At 43.2% G+C, this 26,279-nt stretch overlaps 5 protein-coding genes across 23 annotated transcripts in view; 4 read left to right on the top strand and 1 right to left on the bottom strand.

Annotated features, from left to right (window-relative positions):
• The window catches only part of atp6v0ca (ATPase H+ transporting V0 subunit ca), a 12,761-nt gene extending 10,488 nt beyond the window's left edge, over positions 1 to 2,273 (top strand). The window contains exon 3 of the mRNA XM_077503035.1: positions 1,180 to 2,273. Within this exon, the coding sequence (XP_077359161.1) occupies positions 1,180 to 1,384 (205 nt within the window). The 3' untranslated portion in view covers positions 1,385 to 2,273. The remainder of the gene's footprint in view (positions 1 to 1,179) is intronic.
• Positions 2,274 to 2,729: 456 nt separating this feature from the next.
• spsb3a (splA/ryanodine receptor domain and SOCS box containing 3a) lies at positions 2,730 to 7,836 on the top strand. 3 transcript variants are annotated; one of them, XM_077503013.1, is made up of 7 exons: positions 2,730 to 2,913; positions 3,341 to 3,545; positions 3,637 to 3,811; positions 3,890 to 4,077; positions 4,162 to 4,264; positions 4,375 to 4,500; positions 6,186 to 7,836. In XM_077503013.1, exons 2-7 carry the CDS (start codon positions 3,420 to 3,422, stop codon positions 6,575 to 6,577), a joined length of 1,110 nt encoding a protein of 369 aa, XP_077359139.1. In that variant the 5' UTR covers positions 2,730 to 2,913; positions 3,341 to 3,419; the 3' UTR covers positions 6,578 to 7,836. The 3 variants fall into 3 exon arrangements, with proteins under 3 accessions (XP_077359139.1, XP_077359130.1, XP_077359147.1); XM_077503004.1 differs by having other exon boundaries at positions 2,730 to 2,917; XM_077503021.1 differs by lacking the exon at positions 2,730 to 2,913 and having other exon boundaries at positions 3,342 to 3,545; positions 3,642 to 3,811.
• A 431-nt stretch (positions 7,837 to 8,267) lies between these two features.
• On the top strand, positions 8,268 to 9,840 carry mrps34 (mitochondrial ribosomal protein S34). The gene is made up of 4 exons (XM_077505529.1): positions 8,268 to 8,413; positions 8,577 to 8,908; positions 9,019 to 9,061; positions 9,197 to 9,840. The coding sequence occupies exons 2-4, from the start codon at positions 8,591 to 8,593 to the stop codon at positions 9,493 to 9,495; spliced, it is 660 nt and encodes a 219-aa protein (XP_077361655.1). The 5' UTR covers positions 8,268 to 8,413; positions 8,577 to 8,590; the 3' UTR covers positions 9,496 to 9,840.
• A 1,539-nt stretch (positions 9,841 to 11,379) lies between these two features.
• nme3 (NME/NM23 nucleoside diphosphate kinase 3) lies at positions 11,380 to 13,348 on the top strand. The gene is made up of 5 exons (XM_077502984.1): positions 11,380 to 11,547; positions 12,202 to 12,332; positions 12,407 to 12,508; positions 12,733 to 12,845; positions 12,948 to 13,348. The coding sequence occupies exons 1-5, from the start codon at positions 11,502 to 11,504 to the stop codon at positions 13,060 to 13,062; spliced, it is 507 nt and encodes a 168-aa protein (XP_077359110.1). The 5' UTR covers positions 11,380 to 11,501; the 3' UTR covers positions 13,063 to 13,348.
• A 50-nt stretch (positions 13,349 to 13,398) lies between these two features.
• The window catches only part of mapk8ip3 (mitogen-activated protein kinase 8 interacting protein 3), a 47,265-nt gene continuing 34,384 nt past the window's right edge, over positions 13,399 to 26,279 (bottom strand). For 14 of the 17 annotated variants that reach the window (XM_077502833.1, XM_077502866.1, XM_077502843.1 and 11 more), the window contains 9 exons: positions 25,702 to 25,782; positions 25,540 to 25,607; positions 24,799 to 24,947; positions 24,553 to 24,724; positions 24,295 to 24,408; positions 18,203 to 18,241; positions 17,300 to 17,464; positions 17,036 to 17,182; positions 13,399 to 14,253 (listed from right to left, as the gene is read on the bottom strand). In XM_077502833.1, coding sequence (XP_077358959.1) covers positions 14,129 to 14,253; positions 17,036 to 17,182; positions 17,300 to 17,464; positions 18,203 to 18,241; positions 24,295 to 24,408; positions 24,553 to 24,724; positions 24,799 to 24,947; positions 25,540 to 25,607; positions 25,702 to 25,782 — 1,060 coding nt within the window. In that variant the 3' untranslated portion in view covers positions 13,399 to 14,128. The remainder of the gene's footprint in view (positions 14,254 to 17,035; positions 17,183 to 17,299; positions 17,465 to 18,202; positions 18,242 to 24,294; positions 24,409 to 24,552; positions 24,725 to 24,798; positions 24,948 to 25,539; positions 25,608 to 25,701; positions 25,783 to 26,279) is intronic. The other 3 variants (XM_077502872.1, XM_077502971.1, XM_077502946.1) reach the window with 1 other exon arrangement.

Here is a 26,279-nt window from a genome sequence, read left to right as displayed (position 1 = left end):
TCCAAATTTGTCTAAAGTCCTAAGAAAAAGAGACAAAGGTAGATGAAAAAGTGACCATAAAATGTAAAAAAAAAATGAGGAAAAGTAGGAAATTGCTTTGAAATGTCCACAAAATTGCCAAAAATCTTAGCAAAAAAAGGCAGAAAAAATGTCCAAAATAGCCATAGTCAAAAAAAAAAAGGTCATAAAATTGCCAACAATGTCATAAATTTGCCAGAAAGGCAGAAAAGTCTAAAAAAATGTAGTATGAAATGTGTAAATTACCACAAAAAAAAAATATAAATCCAAATACGAAAGGTAGCAGAAAATGAATCTCTAAGTATTGGATATTGCATATTTTTCTGTATTGGTGCAGCTCTAATTAGCTCTCAGTGCATTAGATTAACACTAAACTGTTTCATTCATCACAATGTTCAAATGTTTTGCGACTCCAGACAGATTCTTGGTTCTTTGACCTAAAATGGCCCTTATGACAAGAAAGGCTGACCACTGTCTTAGTCAAAATTGAGCAGTATGACCATTGTAAAGGCGCAGTTGTTGTATCAGATCTTGTCCAATTACTCGGACACTTGTGACCCAACTTGCTTGCTAGCTTGTTCCAAGTCCTCAGCCAACACAGCCCTGCTGTCAAGTCTGCTGCTTTCCAAAACATTCCCTTCTTTTCTTTGTCACTCGTAGGACCGCTGCACACCAGGAGGCCCCGATGTGAAATGATCAATCGAGAACAATTAAGCTAGCGGCTCATGCCCAGACACCCGACTAACTGGCTCTATCGTTGGTTGTACCCAGAAACGGCATTTTAGTTGCGGAAACTCTTGTAAACATGATGTCACAGATCCATCGTTGCAACCCTGATCATTTGAAATTGAAATTCGGAATCACAAAAACTAGTTGCAGAAACGCCACACGCTTTGTGACAGTCACATTCAAACTAATCGCTCCGCGTATGGCGGACTCTTTGACCGCCAAAAATGTTTAATCATGATTCGTAAAATCACGATGTATGCCGCCATAAATGTTAAATGACGTCAACTACTTTTTTTTTTTTTTTTTTTTTTTTTTATGTATTTTTATAACGTGTGGCAGTAAAAGCATTAAACACAACATGGAAGGCTGCATTTCTTGGTTTGGCCTTTTTGTTCCATGTTATCACCTTTTTGTTTCCGTTTCCTTCACCAGGAGCTTCCTTCATCTAGGCGCCGGTCTGAGCGTGGGCTTGAGCGGCCTGGCGGCCGGCTTCGCCATCGGCATCGTGGGCGACGCCGGCGTGAGAGGCACGGCCCAGCAGCCCCGCCTCTTCGTGGGCATGATCTTGATCCTGATCTTCGCCGAGGTGCTGGGGCTTTACGGCCTGATCGTGGCTCTTATCCTATCTACAAAATAAGCGTCTTGCACCGGCGCCATTTCATTCATTCCACATCCAAGCAGCCAGAACAAATAGATTTTCACCAACTTCCATGACACGAGAGGGCCTGACAGGATGGGATGGCAAACCGAGGCGTGTTGCCGTTGGACCTGGCAGTTTTGTCATCACCGGTTGTGATCTGTCCAAATTTGTATTTTCCAAGCCATCCGGTTGTGTCAGGTGCGGTGTACAGAGCGGGCATGAAGATGTGTTGGTTGTTGTGGGATGATGATGTGTGGACAGTCTGCCTGATGTGTTGTCTGATCTTATCCTGTACAGTGGTCATCCCTTGTAAATGTAGTAATCAGTCTGTGATGTGCTGAGTATCATCGTCACCCCTCCAAAAAAACTTTCATTTCTGCTTTTGTCACTCTTATCCGACACTACAGCGGAATTGTGCACATCAGTGTTTTTGTTCATTTTTATGTTCTCTTTGGGGATTTTTGAATCACAGCAGTGAAGAGCTGTCAACATTTTTTTTTTTTTTGCTATTTATGGAACGCTATGAAGACTTAATGAAACTGTCTAAATGGAGTACTGTTTATGAAATACCCTATATACATTAAAATATATAAATTATCTGTGTATAGTTAGAGTAACTGCACTGTTGGTAATTGTTCTAAGTGCTTGAAATTCCTCTGGATGTAGTGTGATTTATTATGGAGGATGTCCACATGTTAATATGAAGTTGAAAATGCGTGCGTGATCCGAGTGCATCATGTGTGCAAGTGAATTTATGTTTACTATGACATCCTCAGACACTATTATTGTTAACCTGTAGTGCTGCTGTCTTGATTTTGTTTGTTTTAAGGTCACTGTTCAACTGTGCTAGTCAGATTTCCAAATAAAACTTATCATACTCCAGAAACTCTTTGGTCTAGCTATTTCTTCACAAATGTGGTCAAATTAAGACGTCTAATATTTCAATGGATTTGTAGAAAGAAAAAAATGTTTGTAGTTTTTATCTGGGGGGGAATAAAAAGAAGTTCTTGCTGTAGTACGTGACAGGAAGTGTAAATGATGAAAAGAGGTTGAGCAACTTGTTTTGCTCGAATTGTGACACGCACGATCACTTTAGAGCAAGAATACGATACACATTAATTTACTACTATCCATAATTTACTAATCTTACTGATTTCTCTGATATTGTTGACACTTAAGGTCAATCATATTTTATGTTGCTTTGTTAAGAAAATGGGTGGCTTGTTGAATAAACCGTTTATGATGGCATCATATAAAATATGTAATGTAATAGTATTTAGCACATATAAATAACATTTTCCTTTGTGTCTATTTATATCGTTTCCATTGAAAACTTCCGGAAAGGGAAGGCGCAAAGTGATGATCGCTCCACATCCGCCTGCGTGTTATTGTTTACGATCACACTGTAAGGAAATTGGGTCAGACAAAAATAGAAACTAGAAAAAAAAAACCTTGACAATCACACATTCCTTCGTCGTCTGTGGATATGCGCCTTCCATGAAGATTGTCCGTTCCGTTGCCAACAGGCAGGTAACGTTGATGCTACAATGCTACCAACGATAGCTAACTAGCTTGTATGTTTGCTCTGCATTTTCATGTTATTTGGGAAACTAACAACGCGTTCGCTGCTAGTTGAGTCTGCGTTCAACAAATTTCCATACAGCAAGCATAACTGTTCTGAAATTGGTCAATTTAGCATTTAAGAAAAGCTAATATGCTAGTAAGGGATAGCCGATCACTCGGTTCGGTGACCCTTAAAAAAACTCACATGTCAGGTCATCGTTGTTCGAGCCACGATGTTGCAATCATCCATTTATATCGCTGATAGTTTTTTATGCTAATCTAAAATTACATAGTGAGTCACGTACATGCAGGCTACTCGTACAACATGATTCATCACTGGTTTCATCGTTAAAAAATAAATAAATAAAATCTTTCGTGCTCTTGCGGCAGCTGGACAGATGCTGTTTGACACCTTCGCACCTCGATTCAACGTGACCGCCAAGTAAGAGTCAAGATCGTCGTGACTGCCATGTCAGGGCGAGGCAGGAACAGCCGCGCGTGGCGATACGTCTGGGGTGGGATACGGCGAGATGCTGATGCAAGAGCGCTTGTCTTGGCCTCTGAAAGTGACGGATGGGGCTATGAGCGCCTGGAGGTTAGCACTTACTTATCTGCTGTTGAAACACTGAAGAAATGCCTGGCATTTATCATCTCTGAATTCCTGCCTGTTGTTCTCCACTCTTAAGTACAGCGATTCTGATTCGGAGGCCGACTACTCGGCGGTGATAGTCCCTCCGGTGCCCAGCGCCGTGCCCGTGACCGGAGAGTCTTACTGTGGCTGTGACTACCAGGTTGACACCATCCATCATCGGAGAGGTTTTTACCAAGTCAAAGACTGTCACTGCGGAGAGGATGATCAAGGTCAGATATAGTGGGAGCGGCATTGTTATTGTATCCCACCAAATATTTGAATTCTTGACCGTTTTGTCTATTTTTTAGAATTTGACTGGGTTTGGGATGTCGGCAGCCGATCAACTGCAACATTACTCAGCTGTGACAATCGGGAAGTCAACTTTCACTCAGAGTACAGTTGCGGCACGGCTGCAATCCGCGGTTCCAAGGAGCTGGCAGAAGGGCAACACTTTTGGGAAATCAAGATGACGTCCCCCGTTTATGGAACAGACATGGTATGCGCACTGGATGGAATAATGGAAAACAGTTTTGTTATGAAGTTGAAGTGGATTTGTTCTCTAAATTGTCACATTGCCCAGATGATTGGAATCGGTACTTCTGATGTCAACCTTGACAAATACAGGCATTCGTTCTGCAGCCTTTTGGGAAAAGATGTGGACAGCTGGGGTCTGTCTTACACTGGTACAAGCCTCCATTTTGTGCAAAAATAAAACAAACATATTGATTTAACACCTTTAAATGCAAGCTATCTCAATACAGCTGCAGATGTCTTAATGTGTTGTTTTTGACAGGATTGTTGCATCATAAAGGAGACAAGATGAACTTTTCCTCTCGGTTTGGCCAGGGCTCCATCATTGGGGTTCATCTGGACACGTGGCACGGCACACTTACATTCTTTAAGAATCGCAAATGCATAGGTAAGTTCAAAACAAACCTGCGGAATATTTTAACCACACATGCTAATTTGGGAATGCGAAATTGGGTTGTGCACTTTTCTTTCAGAACTTATCTAATAATAATAATAGTAATAACTAAGAATAAAATTGCACAAAATCAAAGGGGGACATGGTTATTATGGTTAAATGGACAGTGTGTATTTTATAGCACCATCTAGTGGTGAACGAATAATTGATTCATTAAAAAAAAGACTTTATTTAAATAATTATATTTATAATAATTAATAATAATAATAATAATAATAATAATATTTAAATAATAGGCAAAAAAAGAAAGTTCATAGGTTGCGCCGTGCCTTACAGGAGGCTGATATGTTTCGCCGCCGTCTTTCTGCTACAAATACCCGATGGAGAAGAACTTTGTGAACGTAGTTAGCCTCTGGTGGCATTTGTGTAGCTAATGGCCACAGCTGGGGCCTGCAGATGGTTGTCACTGAGTCCCATGATTGGTGCTCCCGTCACTTGTCACCCTCTGCTTTGCTCTCACTAGCATTTGCTCGCTTCTCCCGCTAGACGCTCCAGCTAGTTCTTACTAACCGCTCCAGTGAGTTCTTGCTAGCCACTCTTGCTCGCCGCTCACGCAAGCTCCTGCTTTCCCTCATTCACTCGCTGACTCACTCCAAATAATAAATGGTAGTCGTGTTAGGCGACCATTTTGCTCCTGCCGTCTTGCGAGCAGACTACTGTATGCCGAGAAACGTTTCTTGGGAGGAGTAATATGGTGGCCTCGCAGCTTCAAAAGACTATCCAGTAATATATACAAATCAGTGGGTCTGTCTAGTGCACGTGCTTCAAATTCATTGCATCCTATTAGTTCACCACTAGATAACACTAAATTCTACACACTGTAACTTTGACTAAAACTAACAAAAGAACTAAAATTGAAAATCATTTTTATTATTGAAATAAATAAAAAGGAAAATGCTAAACTAAACTAAAACTTAAACTATAATTATTGGAAAAATTGCCTTTATTTTCCACGCCTTAGGGTTCCTTTTTAATGTATTTATTTTGGTAGTTTACTTGCATAATAGTTAGTTTCCTTTATTAGACAAATACTCCATTTCAGGGGTGGCCAAGTTCGGTCCTCGATAAGCCCCTATCCAGCCTGTTTTCTATGTTTCTTTCCACTAACACACCTGATTCATGATCAGGATCGTTATCAGGCTTCTGCAAAGCTTGCTGATTAGCTGATCATTAGATTCAGCTGCGCTGAAGGAGGGAGACATGAAAAACAGGCTGGATAGGGGTTCTCGAGGACCGAACTTGGCCACCGCTGCTCGATTTATTTATTTATTTATCTATCTATTTATTTATTTATTTATTTATTAAAAGAAAAAACTAAAACTAATCCTAAATCTAATAAAAACTATACTAAGGTAAATCTTTTTTGAATAAATAAAAACTCCTAAAAATGAAGTAACCTGCTCTAAAAACTAATTAAAGCTAACTGAATTTAAATATAAAGCAAACTCTAAAGAAAAACTCAAAACTATTCTAACCCTTTGGATTAATTATACTTTGGAACAGTTATGGCTCATTTCCCTAAAACGTGACGATAGATTCAGCCTATTACGTACATGAAAATGTGTTTTGCAGGTGGGTGAGTGAGTTGTTAGACTTGAATGTCTCTTTTGTCAAACCAGGTATTGCTGCCACAGATCTGCAGAACAAGCGGTTTTACCCCATGGCGTGCTCCACGGCAGCCAAAAGCAGCATGAAGGTGATCCGATCCTGCTCCGCGCCCACCTCCCTTTTGTACCTGTGCTGCGCCCGCCTCCGCCAGCTCCTGCCCGACTGCATTGACACCCTGGACGCGCTGCCCCTGCCGCCGGGGCTTCGCCACCTGCTGCACAACAAACTGGGCTGGCTGCTCAATCTCCACGGCGGGGCGGCAGACGAAACGGCAGACGTGCCCGAACGTTCCCCGCGCTCGGCTGCCCCCCCCTCGGCCGGCCCGTCGTCTTCCGAGAGCGACTCGGAGGGTTGTACGTCCGACCCCGAGGCCTGCCAGAGGAAGAGGTGCCGCTGGACTTGACCGTCCTGCGCTTAAACGAAGCGGATGTTACTGTTACGACAAGTTTGAAATACCTGCCCCAAAACCTCCCCTTCACGTGTGTCGCAGTATTGAAGAAAATAACCGGAAGGGAACGGTCGTCTCATGCCACGAATACGTCTTTGTTCCCATCACTCACATGGGATCCAAAGCAGGACTACTGTAGCAAAAAGACGTCATCTGTAGATATCTCTTGCCATTCATCAACAGGGATTTGTTTTTAACATGAGAATGTACTGTAGAGTGCAACACTGAAGTCTCTAACATGGCTCTATTTTGGCGGCCATTTTGAGTGTTTTTCAGAAAAAGTGGGTCACTTGGATTGAGCCATTCAGTTACGTTCTTTGTTGTCTTGTATGCAAATAGCGCATATTCTTAAACTAAATACAATCACTTAATCAAAGAATAATTTTTCCCTTTGCAATTTGGTTAGATTATTTGTCAAGGTTATGAAGATGTGGGTTACTTGTGAGTGCACTTGATGAAAATGCTCAGTCTAAAAGAAGGACTTTTCAGTTTGTTTGTTTTTTCTTCCTCTGGTCATAAGTGTTGCATTCAACTGCCTTTTATTTACTGCTGAATCATTTTTGAGATTTTTAAAAAAAGATTTTTTTTTATATACTTTGCAAACACCTGTTAACTTTTTAACATTTAGAAGGTCATTTTTATTAAAACACCTAAAAAGCTACAATTCTTTTTATTTATTTATTTTAAAAAAAAATGTAAGATTCACACATTTGTTACGTAGAAACATTTAACTCTCAACAATGTTATTTTGTCCAGACATGAGTGGACAATTTACGTGTTTCTAATTCTTGGCTTGTTTAGAGAACCGGTTGTATTCAGATTGACTCCATATCTGGACCCTCATGTCCGCTCATGTTAAATGCCTCAAGACCATCATGACTTAAGGTACACTGCATACAAGTGTTTTGTTCTTTCTGAAGAAATTCTCTGTTACAGTGCAGCAAGAATGGCGCCAATACCTCTTTGTCCAGTGCTAAATGACAATTTCCCCCTGTAGATATAATAGCGTAACTTCCTTTTATTTTTTTGGTCTTTCACACTATTTGTCCTATATTGATGCATCCAAGCACTTACTATTGTGCCATTCGATGAAAATGAAGACATGTACCATTTTCAGTTTATTATTAATATATTATTTGAAGGCCTTTCACTTGCTTTTATTTCACCAGCATGATTTTGCGATGAAATTAAAGTGAATGCTGAATATGCAGAAACAGGTTTTGTTTTGTTTTGTGAACAACAGTAGTTATCACAGCTCAAAACGTTCCCACAGTCTTTCATAGTTTATACAGATAGTATGGAGGCTGAGCACATGGACTGAAAATCTTAAACATTATTACATTACAGATTATTCATTGAAATCTGATAATATTGTATGACTGTTGATAAATGGTCCACCATATGCAAATGAGAGTTTTTGGAAGTAAATACTTTGAGCATGGAAAGATGTTTAGAACAAATGGGCAGGAGCACTTCAAAGAATTAAGATATCGTATAAACTCTAATTAAATTACAGATAATTTAAAACTGTAGCCACTCATCCAGTCGTAACACAAGTAAAATGATTCCTGATGGTATTTATTTTAGGAGCCATTTTGTGGTCATGCATGTAGGTCACCAAGATGGCCATTAGGAGTCACCATTGTTTCACCTATTTTAGTGCTGATCGTGGAAAGAAAAGTTCACAAAGGATTCACACGGAGCATTTTAGTGTCGGACCGACATAGCGGAAGTTCCGTGTTGTGATTGCGGAGGTCAATTGAAATTGTATCGTCTATCACAAAACTTCAGGTAATTTGTTTTAACGGCGTCTATATTTGATGAAAAGCCCATCATGGCTCCATAACAAACCGACGCCCTCAGATGGGAATCGCTTCACCAGGGTTATTCGCAGAAAGAGCAGCATGGATTTGCAATTGACAGCATACATTGATGTCGGGCATCTCGTCCACAGGTCCTCAGAGAGCCATGGTGAAGAAAAAGCGGATTCGTCTCATAGCAGAGATGGCTCGGAAGATCCGCGCCTACCGGGAGCTGAAGAACCGACCTCGGGACTCGCAGAAGTACGCGCTCGACTACGACACCATGAAGCGGCCTCACACCGGGAAGATGCTGCCCGTGCTTGCTTGGCAGGATGTCCGTCGCGAAAGCCGCTTGTTCTCTCTGCTGGCCGGTATGCGGATGTTCGGAATAGGACGCGTCTTCACTCGCAAGTCGTGGCTGGAGGACCACACGGAGCCAAGTTACTGGCAGATCACCAAAGTCAAGGTGGACTACACAGCTGAGGTAAGAGCAGACCCATCTCGTCTTGTGAGGAATTTATGGCAGTGAGACACATTTAGAATTCTATTATGTATTCAATTTTTTTTTTTTTTTTTTTTTTTTTTTAAATCGAGAACATGGATCATGGAAAAGCTTGGGGAATTCTCACCTATAAAGGTAAGCCACAGGAGTATCTTAAGTTTATCAGAATTTTTTTTCTGCCGAATATTAGAATTGGCATCAACCTCAAAAAATCCTGATAGGTCGGGTGCTACTTTGAAAACAACTAAGTCACACATCATTTTGTGTCAGGAAAAGAGGAGAAAGAGGTCAAAGAAGTCGACAAAGTGATGTACCACGACTGGCGCCTCGTTCCCAAGCACATGGAGGAGCAATTCAAGGACTTTGTGCCCATTCCTGAGCCTCCCGTGCGCTACGTGCCTTATCCTCCGCTGCTGCGCGCCATGAAGCTGGCGCTACACAAGCAAACGGAAGGTGCCATTCTAGCAGAGGAGCCTCTTCTGCCTTTAGAAAGGGAAGTGGTGTTCTCCAAAGAATATTTCCGCAGTCAAGACCAAGGGAAGAAGGTGACACAGGAGACAGCTGTGTGATGTCCAAAGCAAAAGGACAAGAGACATGGGTACTTCCATCTCGTGATGAACAAATGAAGATTCATGAAGCACTTGATTTTTATTTTATTTTTTATTTTTTTAATCCTCTAGATGGCATTGTTGGTTTAAAGATGCATTAGAAATCTAATTTCCAATACACAAGCAAGAGTGCCATCCAGTCTGGTAAAAAAAAAAAAAAAAAAAAAAAAATTGCAAGTGTTTCATGAAGCTTCATTTTCCCATCACTTCTGTCAACTGTATTAAAAAAAATAAAAAAATAAAATCATTTTCCGTGTTTGAAATGACTTGTTAAATATATTATCAAAATTAAACAATTGTACCATGTGTTTTTGTTTTTATCTCACTGCTCTTCTCATAAAGTACAGTAGTATGGGTTGTATGGCGCAGTCATAACTTAAGCATTTTTTCCACAAGATGTGTTGTAACAAAGGTATTTTAGCAGATGTGAATGCTGATATGGCTTTCATATTACTGAAACATTCCAAGAAGCTGTGAATATTTTATTGAGAGGTTTGGCTGAGAACACACACAAAAACAAGCTGATAGGTATGCAAAGTTAAACTAATAGATTCTTTAATGTCTGATCTACGCATTTGTCAATAATTTAACAGAATTAAAAAATAGGTTACCGTAAGTGCTTGTATGAATTTAAGGTGTAAGATATTTTTCCATCAACGTTTAAGCAGTTTAACTACATCTTTGCATTAATTCCAGACCTCAGGATAGATTTCTGCTTTTCTCCTCACAAATAGCATATTGTCACTGCTATGTGGAAAACACGTTTTTTGTTTTTCCAGATTTTACATTTTTAAGATGTCTGCATTCAGTTTCATCCCAAAAACATTTTTTTTTTCCACATAGCGTTATTTTTGTATTACGTTCAATTGCACAAATTTTCTTACTGATCCTGATGCATGTGCTTTAGGGCTAACATCAGAACACTGCAACAATTTGTAATACAGTACTGTTTTTTTGTTTTTTTTTTTGTTTTGTTTTTTTAATTCCCAATATTTTTCATACTTCATCCAGCCATGGGGTTGGTTCAGAGGAGTCATGTATTCATAAGCTATTAAGCTCGTGACTAAGGCCCTTGCTTGCTCAATAGTTTTTCAGGGTGATTCTGAAATTCTATTTATGGATGATGGTGGGCACTGGGAAGTTTGGGAACCGTTACGTTCCCAGGAATATGCCTCGGGAATAATCCTGTGTCTGACGTCAGTTCAGTGATGAAGTTCTGATCTACACTGTTAATGGCTTGGCTTACTGGCGAAGTCGGAAAAAACCAAGGACCACGACTTCACCGGCGGACTACAATGTGACGTCACTCTGAATGGCAAAACACAATTTACTCGAGTATAAAACTAGATAGCTTTCTTCATTCATAAATATTCACCATAACTTCATGTAACACAGCGTACGTGACAGTATTGCCGCTATATCCCTGCATGAAATTATACGGTAAACTACTTAACTGTATGGAATGCTTGTGAAATAAGATTAAAACAATAAATGAAGCAAAATTGCAAAAAGGTAAGTTTTCTGGAGGTCAAATTGAGTTTTGAGGACCAAAATAAAAAAAAAACAATTTATCACTATCCGCGATTTTGGTTGTTTACTTTCACTTCGAACGCTTTGAGGTTGAAACTGGGAAGTTTCAACTCGGATTTTTCCGACTTCCGACTATCCTCGAATGCAGCATAAGGCTCCGGAAGATAGCGAAAATATAATGTCGTGTTAAGGGACAGGGACTGTTAACATGTAAGACACGTGTATTTCGAATAACATCATAATTTAATACTATATGCATGTCACTGCCATACTAACTATGTAAATAATCATCAAATTTGATAAACTAGTCCACGTACGCTTATCTTGCTGCAAGGACTCTGAACACACGTGCACCACTCTCTCACTTTCTCTCCTCAATAAAGTATGCGCGTGCTCTGCTCGTCTCCGCTACCTCTTCAACACCGTCCAACACCACCATGATATGCTTCGTTCTCTCTTTGTTTTCGCAAATCTTCCAGTCAGGTCGGTGTTCTCTAACTTTCTACCTTCCAATTCTTCGCCGTGTACGTGTTTACATCTGATGAAAGGCTCGCATTTATGCCGGACGCTAATGGGGATGTTTGGCTAGCTAGTGGGGACTCATCGGTGAAGTTAGCTGGGAACCGCGTAGCATTATGGGACGTGGCGGCCATTTTGGGTATAATCGTTTCCATGGTGAACGTAAACAAGGCTTTGAGGCCAAACTCCTTTGTGTGTTGACTGTAGTGCACTGCCCTCTGTTGGCTAACGCTAACTGCAAGTGAGCAAACTTGCTAATACAACAATAATCAATGTCTGTTACACGCTAAAAAAAAAAAAAATTAAGCTCATGCTTTTTCATAAAAAGCATGAAATAAGATTTGCAATGATCAGTTTGTTTTTTAAATTGAAACAAAATAAAAGCTGTGAGATGGTTTTCGTGCATAACAAACTACAACTTTCTTCATTATTCTGATATTTACATATTGGAATTAACCCTGACAGTGTTTAATTAAGTGACTTTTCATAAATAAAGACATACATGATTTTTCAAAATATCTTAGAGATTCTTACTAATGCCATTTCATAGACTACATTGCTTGTGAGGGTCAAATTGAATGCGCACGTTTGATTTAGTTGTGGTTGCTTTTCATCCAGGCTGGACAGGTGTGAACGAGCGCACCTTTATTGCTATAAAGCCAGACGCTGTGCACCGAAAACTGGTGGGTGAAATTGTGCAGCGTTTTGAGAGGAAAGGCTTCAAACTGGTGGCAATCAAACTTGTGCAGGTACAAGAAGAGAACAGTATGCTATGTTTTATTTTATTTATTTTTTCTTAACACCAAGTGTGTGTGTGTCCCAGGCGTCAGAGGATCTTCTTTTGGACCACTACTGGGATCTGAGGAACAAACCTTTCTTCAATGGATTGATTCACTACATGAAGTCTGGTCCAGTGGTTGCCATGGTGAGATGCTTGTTTGTTACAGAATATTACAGAAAGTTTGTGGCTCCATTTTGTTTTTTTCACTTCACTCAAGTGGCAGCGTAAGAAGCTCACTCCTTACAGTACATTTTCTGCTTGCAACGCAAGGCAAAAAAATATTTTCATGAGTTCTTTGAATACGTGAAAGTGGGTGTTGATACACATGTAGTAATGCTGCTCAGGTACATGTGCGTGTGTTGATTCAGGTGTGGCAGGGTCTCGATGTGGTCAAAACGGCACGCAAAATGTTGGGTGAGACCAACCCGGCTGAGTCTCTCCCGGGGACCATTCGCGGAGACTTCTGCGTGGATGTGGGAAGGTTAGAACAGTTGATGCACACGGACTGCGCTTTTGTCAACTAAAAATACATCAAGACAATGATTAATCAGTGCGGTGATGATGTGTTTGTGCGCGCTGGCAGGAACGTGATCCACAGCAGTGACTCTGTTGCAAGCGCCCAGAAGGAAGTCTCCTTATGGTTCAAGCAGCAGGAGCTGCAGCTGTGGGAGCGCAACAGCACGCCCTGGATCTACTGAGTGACGACGACCAATCGGCTTCTGCATTTCAGCATCGGTCGCCTGCTCCAACGTCATAAGTGGACTTAATGCTTGTTTTTGACCAAAACATGTATTTTTCTACTTCAACTACAATTTTAAGGGGACCTGAAGTATGACTTAAATTGAACACCAGCTTTTTATAACAACATCCAAGCCACTTAAAGTTGATTTGTTTTGTTTATGATGAATCTTGATACAGGTTTGTTTTGCAGCTGCCATTTAAAAAAAAAAAAAAAAAAAAAAAAAAACACAACTTCAGTCATTGATGCTTTTGTATTGTGATATGTTGCATAAAGACACACATGTCAACCTTGCTTGTTCATCGGCACACGTATGTTTAATATTTTATAATCCACACGAGATCAATGCACAAATTGAGGATGGGCTTTTGTCGACATTTACAGTTACCTGTACACACAGTGACAACAAATCCACCTGCTCGATGTCACCACAATGAGCTCAGATCTTGAATGGACATCAGGTGGCTGCAGGTTCACTCCCAACACTTTCTATGGACAAATATCTCTTAAGGTTGAGGTGAACATGCCTTCACCTGTTCATTCATCCATTAGTAATCAATTGTTAATATTCTAATGAATGAAAGAGAACAATAGCAACTTGAAATGTAATTTGTCATTCTCAGCATCTTCAATGTTTTTGGTACATACAATAGATTTTGAGGGATGCTTTGAGAAGTTTTTTGGGTTCACCAGCTGGCAAACTAAAGGAAGAGATAGAACTGTAGGGCGGTTGCAGGACAATATAGAAGGAGATGATACTTGAAGGGCGACTACACGACAGATGAGAGGAGTAGGGAGGTAGTTACAGTATGAAGCTGAGTTACAAGGCCCACAATGATATTTCAAACGCCCCGATGGGAAAGGTAATAGCATGGCAGGCAGGTTAAAGTTAGTTAGTAGTTGACAGGGGACGAAAGAGGATGCACAGTTTGTACAATAATGGATTGATACGGGAGAACTTATACATGACCGGGAATTTACATTAAAGAGTTAAAGAGGCTGGAAGGAAGAAAGTGATGGAGAAGTCACTCGGGGATGTAAGACACCTGCCACACGATGATGTGGCTCCGCTCTGCCTTGCACAACGCGGGTTTGACCTGCGAGGGGCCGTCGCTTTCTCCTTCCTCCGTCTCATCGTCCTCACCATCCCCTGAGGACAACACAAAATCAGCATGTTACGGATGTGCAAATCAGTTCTTTACATTCAATTTCATCGATTAATTATAAAAGCTAAATAAAATAAAATCAAGGTCCAGGGATCCCTTATACAGGATACACTTCTCTTATAATCCGAACACCAAATAAGCATAACTACCATTTATACCCCTCCAAGAGTTTTCCAAAATAATGTCATAATATTTGGGGGGAATTACCACTCTCGTTGTATTTTAGCCAATAGTTGGCTCCCTCTTTGAAGTGTGATAACCAAGTTGATTATGAAAGTTTTAAAAACAAAAACAAAACAAAAAAACTTTTGACCACGCACAATGTTCAGTGGCATCAGACCTATCCATACATTTAATAGTATTTGTATTTATGTATCCAACACCCCCTGTGACCCTTGTGAGGAGCAAGCGTTCAGAAAATGGATTGATGGATGTATTTATGTATTTATTTATGTTTTGATGCCACCAATGACCAATAAAAGCAATGGCTCAAGAGCAACACTAAAAAAAGTTGCTCTCTACCGCCTCCTGGTGGATCATGGCTTTTAAGACTCAACTAACACCCCCACCCCACCCCACCCTCCCTTTTGGGCATATCATGGGAAATCCACTATAACACATCAGGTGTAAAGTGCATAAAAATACGAGAAAAAAAATAGATTTATAATGGGAGTCAATGGGTCCAAATTTTGGACATTTACCCCTTTCACACTTCACACTATAAATATTTGGCTCCCACATATATTAATGACAATAATAATAAAAAAAAATGATGGTTGGAGCCATTTTGAACTTAAACATGTTTGGTCAATCTGGGCGAAATTTGAGCTTCCTAAGTAATTTTCTAATATGCATTATCTAAGATAATATTATTATAATAAAGCATTCAAGAATTGGACACATACTGCACAATATATATCTACACTGCAAAAAGGACAGTAGAAAAATTAAGAAAAAAATATGGTAAAATAAGAAAATTACTGTTTCAAATAAGCAAAATTATCTGCCAAAAGAACAACAAAAATTTACTTAAATTTACCTGTAAGATTTAGAAAAATAAGAAAATATCATATCAACCACAGCAGACTTGAAAATACTATTTTTTTTTATTAAAAAAAAAAAGGTATATTGACTTTTTTTCCAAGCTGTAATAAATAGAACTATTTTCTAAAAATATATACGGTTTTTTTTGTTTTTTTTTACTCTTGGATAACTTTGCCTGAGTGTCAAGCAGAGAAGTAACAGGTCACATTTTTAATTGTCTTTGGTAAGACCCAGGCCGGGATTGAACCCACAACCTCCAAGGAGGGTCGGAGGGTAGGCACTCTACCATATAGATTCACAGTATAACACAGTTAACTCTTTGACTGCCACACGTTATAAAAACCAAATTAAAAAAATCCACAGTGCCAGCCGCTTTCGAGCATTTTAACTCATCTTTCAAGGCAAAAAGAATATTGTTTGCCTTTACTACATATACAATGTGGCTACTAAATGAAAGATCGCATTCCATTCATCGGAATTTTACTAATCATTATTAATCGTTGTTAGCTTAAAACAATTTCGTGGCGGGTGGCGGGTTTGGGTGGGGTGCGGGGGGTCGTGGGGGGATGGGGGCTGGGGACCGGTGGGGCGCTGTGGGGGCCCGCTAGGCCTCGTTCTGCGGCCTTGGGCTCGGGGATGTGGGCCGGGGCTGGGGCGGGGGTGTTCCGGGCGTCTGGGTCGGCTCGCCGACCGGTGTCCGCTCGGGTGGCTTGGGGGTGGCCTTGGTGCTGCCGCAGCCTGGGGATTTCGGGGGGGGCGGTGCTCGCTTTGCTGGACCGCGGTTGACGGCTTCTTTCTTTGGTGGTGGTCCTTATGCATGCCAGATCCGTCGCACCAGCATCTACTGAAACTCAACAGAAGTAGCCTCTCCCTCCCACAGCCCCTTGAATCAGTGGGTGCTGGTGTCTGTGGATCTCACTTTGCTTTATCTATCCTTCCCTCCTTCCTCTCTTTAGTTTTTCCTCTGGTCACTTGAGATCTCAATTTATTGGAAGTTTGAGGTTTCTGGGGTTGGCATAAGACTCTGGTTTTGTAACCACGCAGGAGGGGTTTTGTTGGTGCTGGATTTCACTTTGATGGATTGGATGTACTGGCTTCTATGGATCTCACTCTGCCTTATCGATCCTTCCCTCCTTCCTCTCTTTAGTTTTTCCTCTGGTCTCTTGAGATCTCGCTAAATTTGCTGGAATTTAGAGGCTTCCGGGGTTGGCGTAAGACTTTGATTTTGTAATCATGGGGAAGGCAGGAAGTGTTTGGTCGGTGCTGGATTTCACTTTGATTTATCTTTCTTTTCTCTTTATTTTTTTCTGACCTTTTCTCTGGTCTCCTGACCATTTAAACTTCACGACTCTGGCAAGATTCTGAAGTACCTGGTTAAGGCGAAGGGTAATGGGATATTTATAAGGCTTTAGGTGAATTAATGAGTATAAATTTATACATATTTGCACGCACACGCACGCACGCAAACGCACGCACGCAAACGCACACACGCAAACGCACGCACACACAAAAAAAAAGAAAAAAAAAAGACCAATGATGATAAGACGTTGAATCGGTAAGACTACCGAATGAACAATTCTGAGCTCTTAAAAAAAAAAAAAAAAAAAAAAAAAAAAAAAAATGTAAACAATTTTAGTCTATTCATTTTTATTTTTTTTTAAAAAGAGTAAAATAAGACATATGGGTCTTTTTTTTTTCTTCCCGTGCTTAGTGAATGCTCACCTATGCGGAAGTCAATGTAACCCTCTCCGCCACTCAACACCAACACATTCTGAACACTTTGGGCCTCCGTCTCCGGGGGTGCGGTGGAGCCCGGACCCTCTGTCGGACTGTCCAGGACGCTCCCATTCAGCGTGGCCAGAACGTTGCCTTACACAAACAACCAAACAGTATAAGAGGAGAGCCGCAAAAATAATGCAGTAAAGTCATATTTGTGCTTGTGTCTTACTTCGAGTCATACAAAATGGTGAACAACAGCCAACCTACCGGGGACTGTGACGAAGAACTTCACAGCATCGCGGTGTCCATGGAAACAGAGCTGCGCCTGTGCCATGGAGCAGTAGGGGATGAAGCTTCCGTTGCTTTTCTCCGAGCCGTCGTCGCCGTACACATGGATCACGCCCCCGGAAGATGTCGGAGACACCTTATTGGCTGAAAGGACCACAAGGCAAACGTCACGCGCTTGAAAAGCAATTTGTTCTGAGAACAGAGGCTGAAAAAGTTGAAGCAAATTAGAGTGAGGCACATCTTTGTGCATGCAAATCGATGCAAGCCACATCAACGTATATCACGGAGATCATCGACACAGTGTGGCAAAGATGAATAACATGCAAAGCAACCAGCAACCAAGGGAGGTGTCATGAAGTTCCGCTATAAAGCAAATGAAACCAGCTTGAAGAAGAGTGGACCTTTAACATTGTTGGACATGAATGCTAAAATGCTATCATAATGGTCAACGCTGTGCTATATAGCCCATAGCATTGACGTTTGCTACTTTTTTAGTTAGCATGTCAGAAAGCTTAGCGGTTTTAAACATCAAATTATTATAGACAATGAGCCCCTTCATGAACAAAAAGGTTATACTTTGAGTACAAATAAAAAGGGCGGGGTTACACTACTCACTAAAAGTTTGGGACTTTGGGTGAAATTTCAGGCTAAGAACCTTTACAGGTGAGCTTGATTGCTAACGTACTTTCAAAAGTTGAGAAAAGGTCAAACCAAGTTCACCTGTAAAGCTCGTAAAGCACATTTTCGCTTCATCTTCTTTCCATGTATCCCAAACTTTTTTTGCGAGTACTGCACGTGAATTTCTCTTTTTGCTTATTAAAGGGACGCAAAGAGAGGTGAAGAGGAGGGCCAGTAGCGGGAGGAAGGAGCACTCCCACTTACCCCTCAAACCCAGGAGTTGTCCCCGGTGAAGGACCACCGCTACAGGAGGAGGAGGAGGAGATGGAAGAAGAGGAGGAGGAGGAGGAGGAGGAGGAAGGAGAGCAGAGGAGAAAGTAGAGTAAGAGTAGCTAAAACAGTTAGGAGTCGGACCCAGACTGTCTGAGGAAGTGGGGAACCCACTCAAGGGAGAAAACACTGACGTTCACTGACGACACTGCCTTTCATATGGAACACAGGAAGGAAATGGAAGGAGACATATTTGATTCTTTTGTGTTTGGTAATTATAATAAAGCCCAAAACTCATTTGGATAAGTACCATTTACCATTACTGTACTTTTTATAGCACACGCTACTAGAGGTGCAATAATTAATCTGTTTTGATAATTGATTAAATATTTGATGACTTTATTAAAATTTAAATTGAATGAAATTAACCCTATAAAGCTAAATGTATCATATTAAATACAAGACATTTTGAGCACTATATTTCACGAGTATAATATTTTTTTCCCCATTAAAAACCCGATGTATATGATCTGATACATGAATTGCACTGATAATCCATTAGAGGGCAGTATCACCCAGCTAATGGCTTTTCCAGCAACCTTGCAAGATCGCCCTAATTGAGAAAGGAGAGAAACTTATACTTATTAATAGTGGGATTTTGGGAAATACTAATATGTTTGATATGTCTGTTTCTTCCCCTCTATGAGCCGGCACCTTAACGTGGTGGAGGGGTTTGCGTGTCCCAATGATCCGAGGAGCTATGTTGTCTGGGGCTTTATGCCCCTGGCAGGGTCACCCATGGCAAACAGGTCCAAGGTGAGGGGCCAGACTAAGCACAGCTCAGAAGACCCTTATGATGAATGAGATTAATGGAGGCACGTTTCCGCTCTCGGGACATGGAATGTCACCTCTCTGGCAGGGAAGGAGCCCGAGCTGGTGTGTGAGGCTGAGAAGTTCCGACTAGATATAGTCGGACTCGCCTCCACGCACGGCTTGGGCTCTGATACCAGTCCTCTCGAGAGGGGTTGGACTCTCTTCCACTCTGGAGTCGCCCACGGTGAGAGGCGCAGAGCAGGTGTGGGCATACTTATTGCCCCCCGGCTCGGCGCCTGTACGTTGGGGTTCACCCCGGTAGACGAGAGGGTAGCATCCCTCCGCCTTCGGGTGGGGGGACGGGTCCTGACTGTTGTTTGTGCATATGCACCAAACAGCAGTTCAGAGTACCCACCCTTTTTGGAGTCCTTGGAGGGTGTGCTGGAGAGCGCTCCCCCTGGGGACTCCCTCGTCTTGCTGGGGGACTTCAACGCTCACGTGGGGAATGACAGTGAGACCTGGAGGGGCGTGATTGGGAGGAACGGCCCCCCTGATCGGAACCCGAGCGGCGTTCTGTTATTGGACTTCTGTGCTCGTCACGGTTTGTCCATAACGAACACCATGTTCAAACATAAGGGTGTCCATATGTGCACTTGGCACCAGGACACCCTAGGCCGCAGTTCGATGATCGACTTTGTAGTCGTGTCTCACTCATTTCGGCCGCTTGTATCCGGGATCTCGTTCTTTCGGTCACGACCCACAGCTCGTGACCATAGGTGAGGGTCGGAACGTAGATCGACCGGTAAATCGAGAGCTTTGCCTTTTGGCTCAGCTCTTTCTTTACCACGACGGACCGATACAGAGTCCGCATCACTGCAGACGCTGCACCGATCCGCCTGTCGATCTCCCGCTCCATCCTACCCTCACTCGTGAACAAGACCCCAAGATACTTGAACTCCTCCACTTGGGGCAGGATCTCATCCCCGACCCGAAGACGACACTCCACCCTTTTCCGACTGAGGACCATGGTCTCGGATTTGGAGGTGCTGATCCTCATCCCAACCGCTTCACACTCGGCTGCGAACCGCCCCAGTGAGAGTTGGAGATCCCGGCTTGATGAAGCCAACAGCACCACATCATCTGCAAAGAGCAGAGATGCAATGCTGAGGCCACCAAACCGGAACCCCTCAACGCCTTGGCTGCGCCTAGAAATTCTGTCCATAAAAGTTATGAACAGAATCGGTGACAAAGGGCAACCTTGGCGGAGTCCGACCCTCACCGGAAACGAATCCGACTTACTGCCGGCAATGCGGACCAAACTCTGGCAACGGTCGTAAAGGGACCGAACAGCCCGTATCAGGGGGCCCGGTACCCCGTACTCCCGAAGCACTCCGCACAGGACTCCCCGAGGGACACGGTCGAACGCCTTCTCCAAATCCACAAAACACATGTGGACTGGTTGAGCGAACTCCCACGCCCCCTCAAGGATCCTGCTGAGGGTGTAGAGCTGGTCCACTGTTCCACGGCCAGGACGAAAACCACACTGCTCCTCCTGAATCCGAGATTCGACCTCCCGACGGACCCTCCTCTCCAGCACCCCCGAATAGACCTTACCAGGGAGGCTGAGGAGTGTGATCCCTCTGTAGTTGGAGCACACCCTCCGGTCCCCCTTCTTAAAAAGGGGAACCACCACCCCGGTCTGCCAATCCAGAGGCACTGTCCCCGATGTCCACGCGATGTTGTAGAGGCGTGTCAACCACGAAAGCCCCACAACATCCAGAGTCTTTAGGAACTCCGGGTGGATCTCATCCACCCCCGGGGCCCTGCCACCGAGGAGCTTTCCAACCACCTCAGTGACTTCGACCCCAGAGATAGGAGAGCCCACCTCAGAGTCCCCAGACTCTGCTTCCTCAAAGGAATTGATGGAGGTGGAATTGAGGAGGTCTTCGAAGTATTCCCCCCACCGCTTCACGACGTCCCGAGTCGAGGTCAGCAGCACCCCATCGCCACTATACACAGTGTTAATGGTGCACTGCTTCCCTCTCCTGAGACGCCGGATGGTGGACCAGAATTTCCTCGAAGCCGTCCGAAAGTCGTTTTCCATGGCCTCACCAAACTCCTCCCATGTCCGAGTTTTTGCCTCAGCAACCGCCGAAGCCGCGTTCCGCTTGGCCATCCGGTACCTGTCAGCTGCCACAGGCCAAAAAGGCCCGATAGGACTCCTTCTTCAGCTTGACGGCATCCCTTACCGCTGGTGTCCACCAGCGGGTTCGAGGATTGCCGCCGCGACAGGCACCGACCATCTTACGGTCACAGCTCCGATCGGCCTCCTCAACAATGGAGGCGCGGAACATGGCCCATTCGGACTCAATGTCCCCCGCCTCCCCCGGGACAAGAGAGAAGCTCTGCCGGAGGTGGGCATTGAAACTCTTTCTGACAGGGGATTCCGCCAGACGTTCCCAGCAAACCCTCACAATACGTTTGGGTCTGCCAGGTCGGACTGGCATCTTCCCCCACCATCGGAGCCAACACACCACCAGGTGGTGATCAGTTGACAGCTCCGCCCCTCTCTTCACCCGAGTGTCCAAAACATGCGGCCGCAAATCCAATGACACGACTACAAAGTCGATCATCGAACTGCGGCCTAGGGTGTCCTGGTGCCAAGTGCACATATGGACACCCTTATGTTTGAACATGGTGTTCGTTATGGACAAACCGTGACGAGCACAGAAGTCCAATAACAGAACGCCGCTCGGGTTCCGATCAGGGGGGCCGTTCCTCCCAATCACGCCCCTCCAGGTCTCACTGTCATTCCCCACGTGAGCGTAAGGTCTATTCGGGGGTGCTGGAGAGGAGGGTCCGTCGGGAGGTCGAATCTCGGATTCAGGAGGAGCAGTGTGGTTTTCGTCCTGGCCGTGGAACAGTGGACCAGCTCTACACCCTCAGCAGGATCCTTGAGGGGGCGTGGGAGTTCGCTCAACCAGTCCACATGTGTTTTGTGGATTTGGAGAAGGCGTTCGACCGTGTCCCTCGGGGAGTCCTGTGCGGGGTGCTTCGGGAGTACGGGGTACCAGGCCCCCTGATACGGGCTGTTCGGTCCCTTTGCGACCGTTGCCAGAGTTTGGTCCGCATTGCCGGCAGTAAGTCGGATTCGTTTCCGGTGAGGGTCGGACTCCGCCAAGGTTGCCCTTTGTCACCGATTCTGTTCATAACTTTTATGGACAGAATTTCTAGGCGCAGCCAAGGCGTTGAGGGGTTCCGGTTTGGTGGCCTCAGCATTGCATCTCTGCTCTTTGCAGATGATGTGGTGCTGTTGGCTTCATCAAGCCGGGATCTCCAACTCTCACTGGGGCGGTTCGCAGCCGAGTGTGAAGCGGTTGGGATGAGGATCAGCACCTCCAAATCCGAGACCATGGTCCTCAGTCGGAAAAGGGTGGAGTGTCGTCTTCGGGTCGGGGATGAGATCCTGCCCCAAGTGGAGGAGTTCAAGTATCTTGGGGTCTTGTTCACGAGTGAGGGTAGGATGGAGCGGGAGATCGACAGGCGGATCGGTGCAGCGTCTGCAGTGATGCGGACTCTGTATCGGTCCGTCGTGGTAAAGAAAGAGCTGAGCCAAAAGGCAAAGCTCTCGATTTACCGGTCGATCTACGTTCCGACCCTCACCTATGGTCACGAGCTGTGGGTCGTGACCGAAAGAACGAGATCCCGGATACAAGCGGCCGAAATGAGTTTCCTCTGCAGGGTTTCCGGGCTCTCCCTTAGAGATAGGGTGAGAAGCTCAGTCATCCGGGAGGGACTCAGAGTCGAGCCGCTGCTCCTCCGCGTTGAGAGGAGCCAGCTGAGGTGGCTCGGGCATCTGGTTCGGATGCCTCCTGGACGCCTCCCTGGGGAGGTGTTCTGGGCATGTCCCAACGGTGGGAGGCCCCGGGGGCGACCCAGGACACGCTGGAGAGACTATGTCTCTCGGCTGGCCTGGGAACGCCTTGGGATCCCACCGGAGGAGCTAGTTGAAGTGGCTGGGGAGAGGGACGTCTGGGTCTCCCTCCTGAAGCTGCTGCCCCCGCGACCCGACCCCGGATAAGCGGAAGAAGATGGATGGATGGATGGATGTCTGTTTCTTATTATATTTTTGACAGTTATAAATGCAAGAATTTTTAGCATTGTGGCCGGACGTATCAAATATGACACAAATCAAAAGTCATACGTGGAAATTGATTTTCAAAAAATATTATTGTTTGTTAAAAAAAGACCAATGAATACTCTTTTTACAAAAAATCAACATTTCCTCTAATATATTTCCTGGTTCAGGCTTCATAGTGGCAATTTTTTGTTCTTCCTAATTTCAATATCCTGATTGTAAAATAGCCACAAGAGGACAGCTGATTCTGATGTCAACCGTCGTCGCCTGTATCGATACCTTGAAATTAGGCCTGGTATCAGCCCGATACTGATACCTGGCATCGGTACTAATCAATCATTCTTAATTTCTGTAGTTCTACATGAAATCATACTGCTGAGTTTTTTGTTGAATCAAAATAAGACACTTGTAAAATATCGTCTTTTACTCTGCTAAACAATCAACATTTTTGCCTTTACTAATTAATTTGTTTGTTTAATTTCTGTATTTTCATTTTCTAAATACAAGGACTTTTGATGGAACATCTACTGCCGTGATTCCCAACTATGACAAAAAGTTATCCAATTTCATTAAATTGGTCTGAAAATTATTTACTACAAATAATGTATTGTAGTTCACTGACACATGTTGGTGACATATAGAGAGGTAAAATAATTAAATGCTCTTCCACAAGCTATTAAAGGATAAACGTGTATCCACATGTTGGCATTCATACTACAGAATAAAATCATCATTATTTCAGACTAGTACATTGATATTTTGTTGTGACATTTTAGTATGGTGGTGTGTTTTTTTTCAATTGTAAAACACTATTTGCCTTGTCTCAATGAAATTTGGGAAACACTGCTCAAGTGATGTGAATGGAATTTGATACACAAACAGCTGTAAATGAGAGATTTTTTAAATTAAAGATAAAAGGCTCTTTTTTATATTTGAAAACGTAACCCAAAATTTTCTTTAATTATATTTAAGAGCTAAATGATGGTGCTGCAATGAAAAGACACTAAACTCACAACAAACAAATGACAAAACAAGGATTTGAACAACTGCTGTGATGCTTATTTTCTGCTCCCAGTCAACTCATACTACACATTTGATGCAAAGCACATGACAGCTCCGTGTGAGTGACACTCACTCTCTGTGAGTGGGATGGAGATGATCACACCATTTCCAGTCCCCACCCACAGGCGATTTCCACCAATCAGGAGAGCTGTGATCCGCACGAATGAGAAGCCCAGCTTGCCGGTGCCTGCCAATCACAAGTCAGCGCATTTACATTCCATTAAGTTTCTATCTAGTATGATTTCTTTCAACTTTCATGGTTATCTATCTATCTATCTATCTATCTATCTATCTATCTATCTATGAGTGTCTAAAGCAGACGTTCTCTGACCGAGCATCTTGCTGACATAGGGCTCGATGTCCACATCCTGCAGGTGTTGGTGCGTGTGGGCGTGGTAGAGGCGCAGCGTGGAGTCCAGTCGGATGGACACCCACACGCCGTCGCCGATCCAAGCCAGCTGCCGAACCTGGCTCTCCCTCCGTGGGTGGGCGTCAAAGGACTTCTGTCGATGGAGGAAGCGGACCCGTGACAACGGTTTCACGAGAGACAGCCGAAGAGGGAAAAGACAAGACTCGCCTCGATCTGCATGCTTTTGGGCTGAATGACGTGGATCTTGTTCTTGTAGCCGCACCACACTTTATCGTGCACAACGGCCATGCAGCGGATGGAATGGTGAGGTCGACCCAGGTCCATGAGGTGGTAGTTGGACAAATCCCATTGGCCGTCTGCATGAAGATGACAAACTCATTCAGAGCAATCAGTGATGAGCAGATTTAGTAGTGCAATGGGACTGTTTCTTTAACCAATCAGATTTCCAATTTATCCCAGACGGTTAGCTCGCTGGCCCAAAATAATGTCTGCATTTGTCTGTCATGTGATTGGATGATCAGAGCAAGCCGAGTTCGACTAGCAAAACCTATCTGTAGGTATAATAATAATAATTAAATATATATATATATATATATATATATATATATATATATATATATATATATATATATATATATATATATATATATATATATATAACAATATTTTGTTTTAAGATTTTATGCTTTTGTCATGGTACTTGATAAATAGTATTAGTTCTGAACTGCCCCAAATGACGTGTTTGTATAGTATTGATACTTTAATAAATTATGACTTGACAGTCCCTACTGAAGGTTTACAGATTGCACGGCACAATACTGATAGCGCTTTAGCGGAAACTATCATAAAAAAGGAAACTCATCTAACCATTCATTATTCCAACAAATTATTATGCTCGTGAAAACCTTAGGACATAATTTGATAATTCAACACATGCATAATCATTACCCTCTGATCTGTGGAATATGGCGAGGGTCCCGTCAGCGAGGGCCACCAGTACACGACCCTTCACGTGCCTGCAGTGGAGCAAAAGCACACCTTTGGAGAAACTCAATCTCATTAGGCAACAAAAAAAGAACCACCAAAAAAATGAACTGTTGTGGCTCTTACACCAGACTGAGCACAGAGTCTTTGAGTTTGATGGAGTGGAGACAATTTTTCCAGTTGCCAACCGCTGAGTGGACATAAAGCCTGAAGAGTGACAGTCATACAAAAAAATTCTTTAGACACCCTCATTGAATCCTCATTTTCAGTGGTCACAAACAAGTGGAACGCCTTGAAATTTTTAACCAAGCAGATTTTGATTTGAATGAAATTTGGTGTACTTGTTGATAGTGTTGTTCCGATACCATTTTTTTGGCCCCCAATACCGATCCCGATACCCAGCTTTTCAGTATCGGCCGATACCGATACCTATGTTTTTTTTGTTTTTTTCCTCAACATGAAAAAGCTGCCCTGCCATTGGTTCAGAGCATTCAAGGGTCAATAGGATATCTTAGATCGGCATGAAGTGAACATGTCACCTATCAGTGAATGTCGTGCAGGAACAAGACACAAGATGATGCATCCAAAATCCTATATTAGAGTTGGAATTAATGGTATCGGCATGTTACTTGTGAGTACTCACCGATACCGATACCACTGTTTTAATGCAGTATGGGCGCCTCTGCCGATACCAGTATCGTTGT

The sequence above is a fragment of the Festucalex cinctus genome, chromosome 1, assembly GCF_051991245.1.
Source record: "Festucalex cinctus isolate MCC-2025b chromosome 1, RoL_Fcin_1.0, whole genome shotgun sequence".
Lineage (NCBI taxonomy): Eukaryota > Metazoa > Chordata > Actinopteri > Syngnathiformes > Syngnathidae > Festucalex > Festucalex cinctus.
This window is presented reverse-complemented; position numbering and strand designations above follow the sequence as displayed.

Coding starts and splice junctions, on each gene's coding strand:
- spsb3a (XM_077503013.1), top strand. CDS start 3,420: ATGTCAGGGCGAGGCAGGAACAGCCGCGCGTGGCGATACGTCTGGGGT. Junction 3,546..3,636: donor GGGGCTATGAGCGCCTGGAG/GTTAGCACTTAC, acceptor TCCACTCTTAAG/TACAGCGATTCTGATTCGGA. Junction 4,501..6,185: donor TAAGAATCGCAAATGCATAG/GTAAGTTCAAAA, acceptor TTGTCAAACCAG/GTATTGCTGCCACAGATCTG.
- nme3 (XM_077502984.1), top strand. CDS start 11,502: ATGATATGCTTCGTTCTCTCTTTGTTTTCGCAAATCTTCCAGTCAG. Junction 12,333..12,406: donor TGGCAATCAAACTTGTGCAG/GTACAAGAAGAG, acceptor TGTGTGTCCCAG/GCGTCAGAGGATCTTCTTTT. Junction 12,846..12,947: donor TTCTGCGTGGATGTGGGAAG/GTTAGAACAGTT, acceptor GCGCGCTGGCAG/GAACGTGATCCACAGCAGTG.
- mrps34 (XM_077505529.1), top strand. CDS start 8,591: ATGGTGAAGAAAAAGCGGATTCGTCTCATAGCAGAGATGGCTCGGAAG. Junction 8,909..9,018: donor AGGTGGACTACACAGCTGAG/GTAAGAGCAGAC, acceptor TTTTAAATCGAG/AACATGGATCATGGAAAAGC. Junction 9,062..9,196: donor GGGAATTCTCACCTATAAAG/GTAAGCCACAGG, acceptor ATTTTGTGTCAG/GAAAAGAGGAGAAAGAGGTC.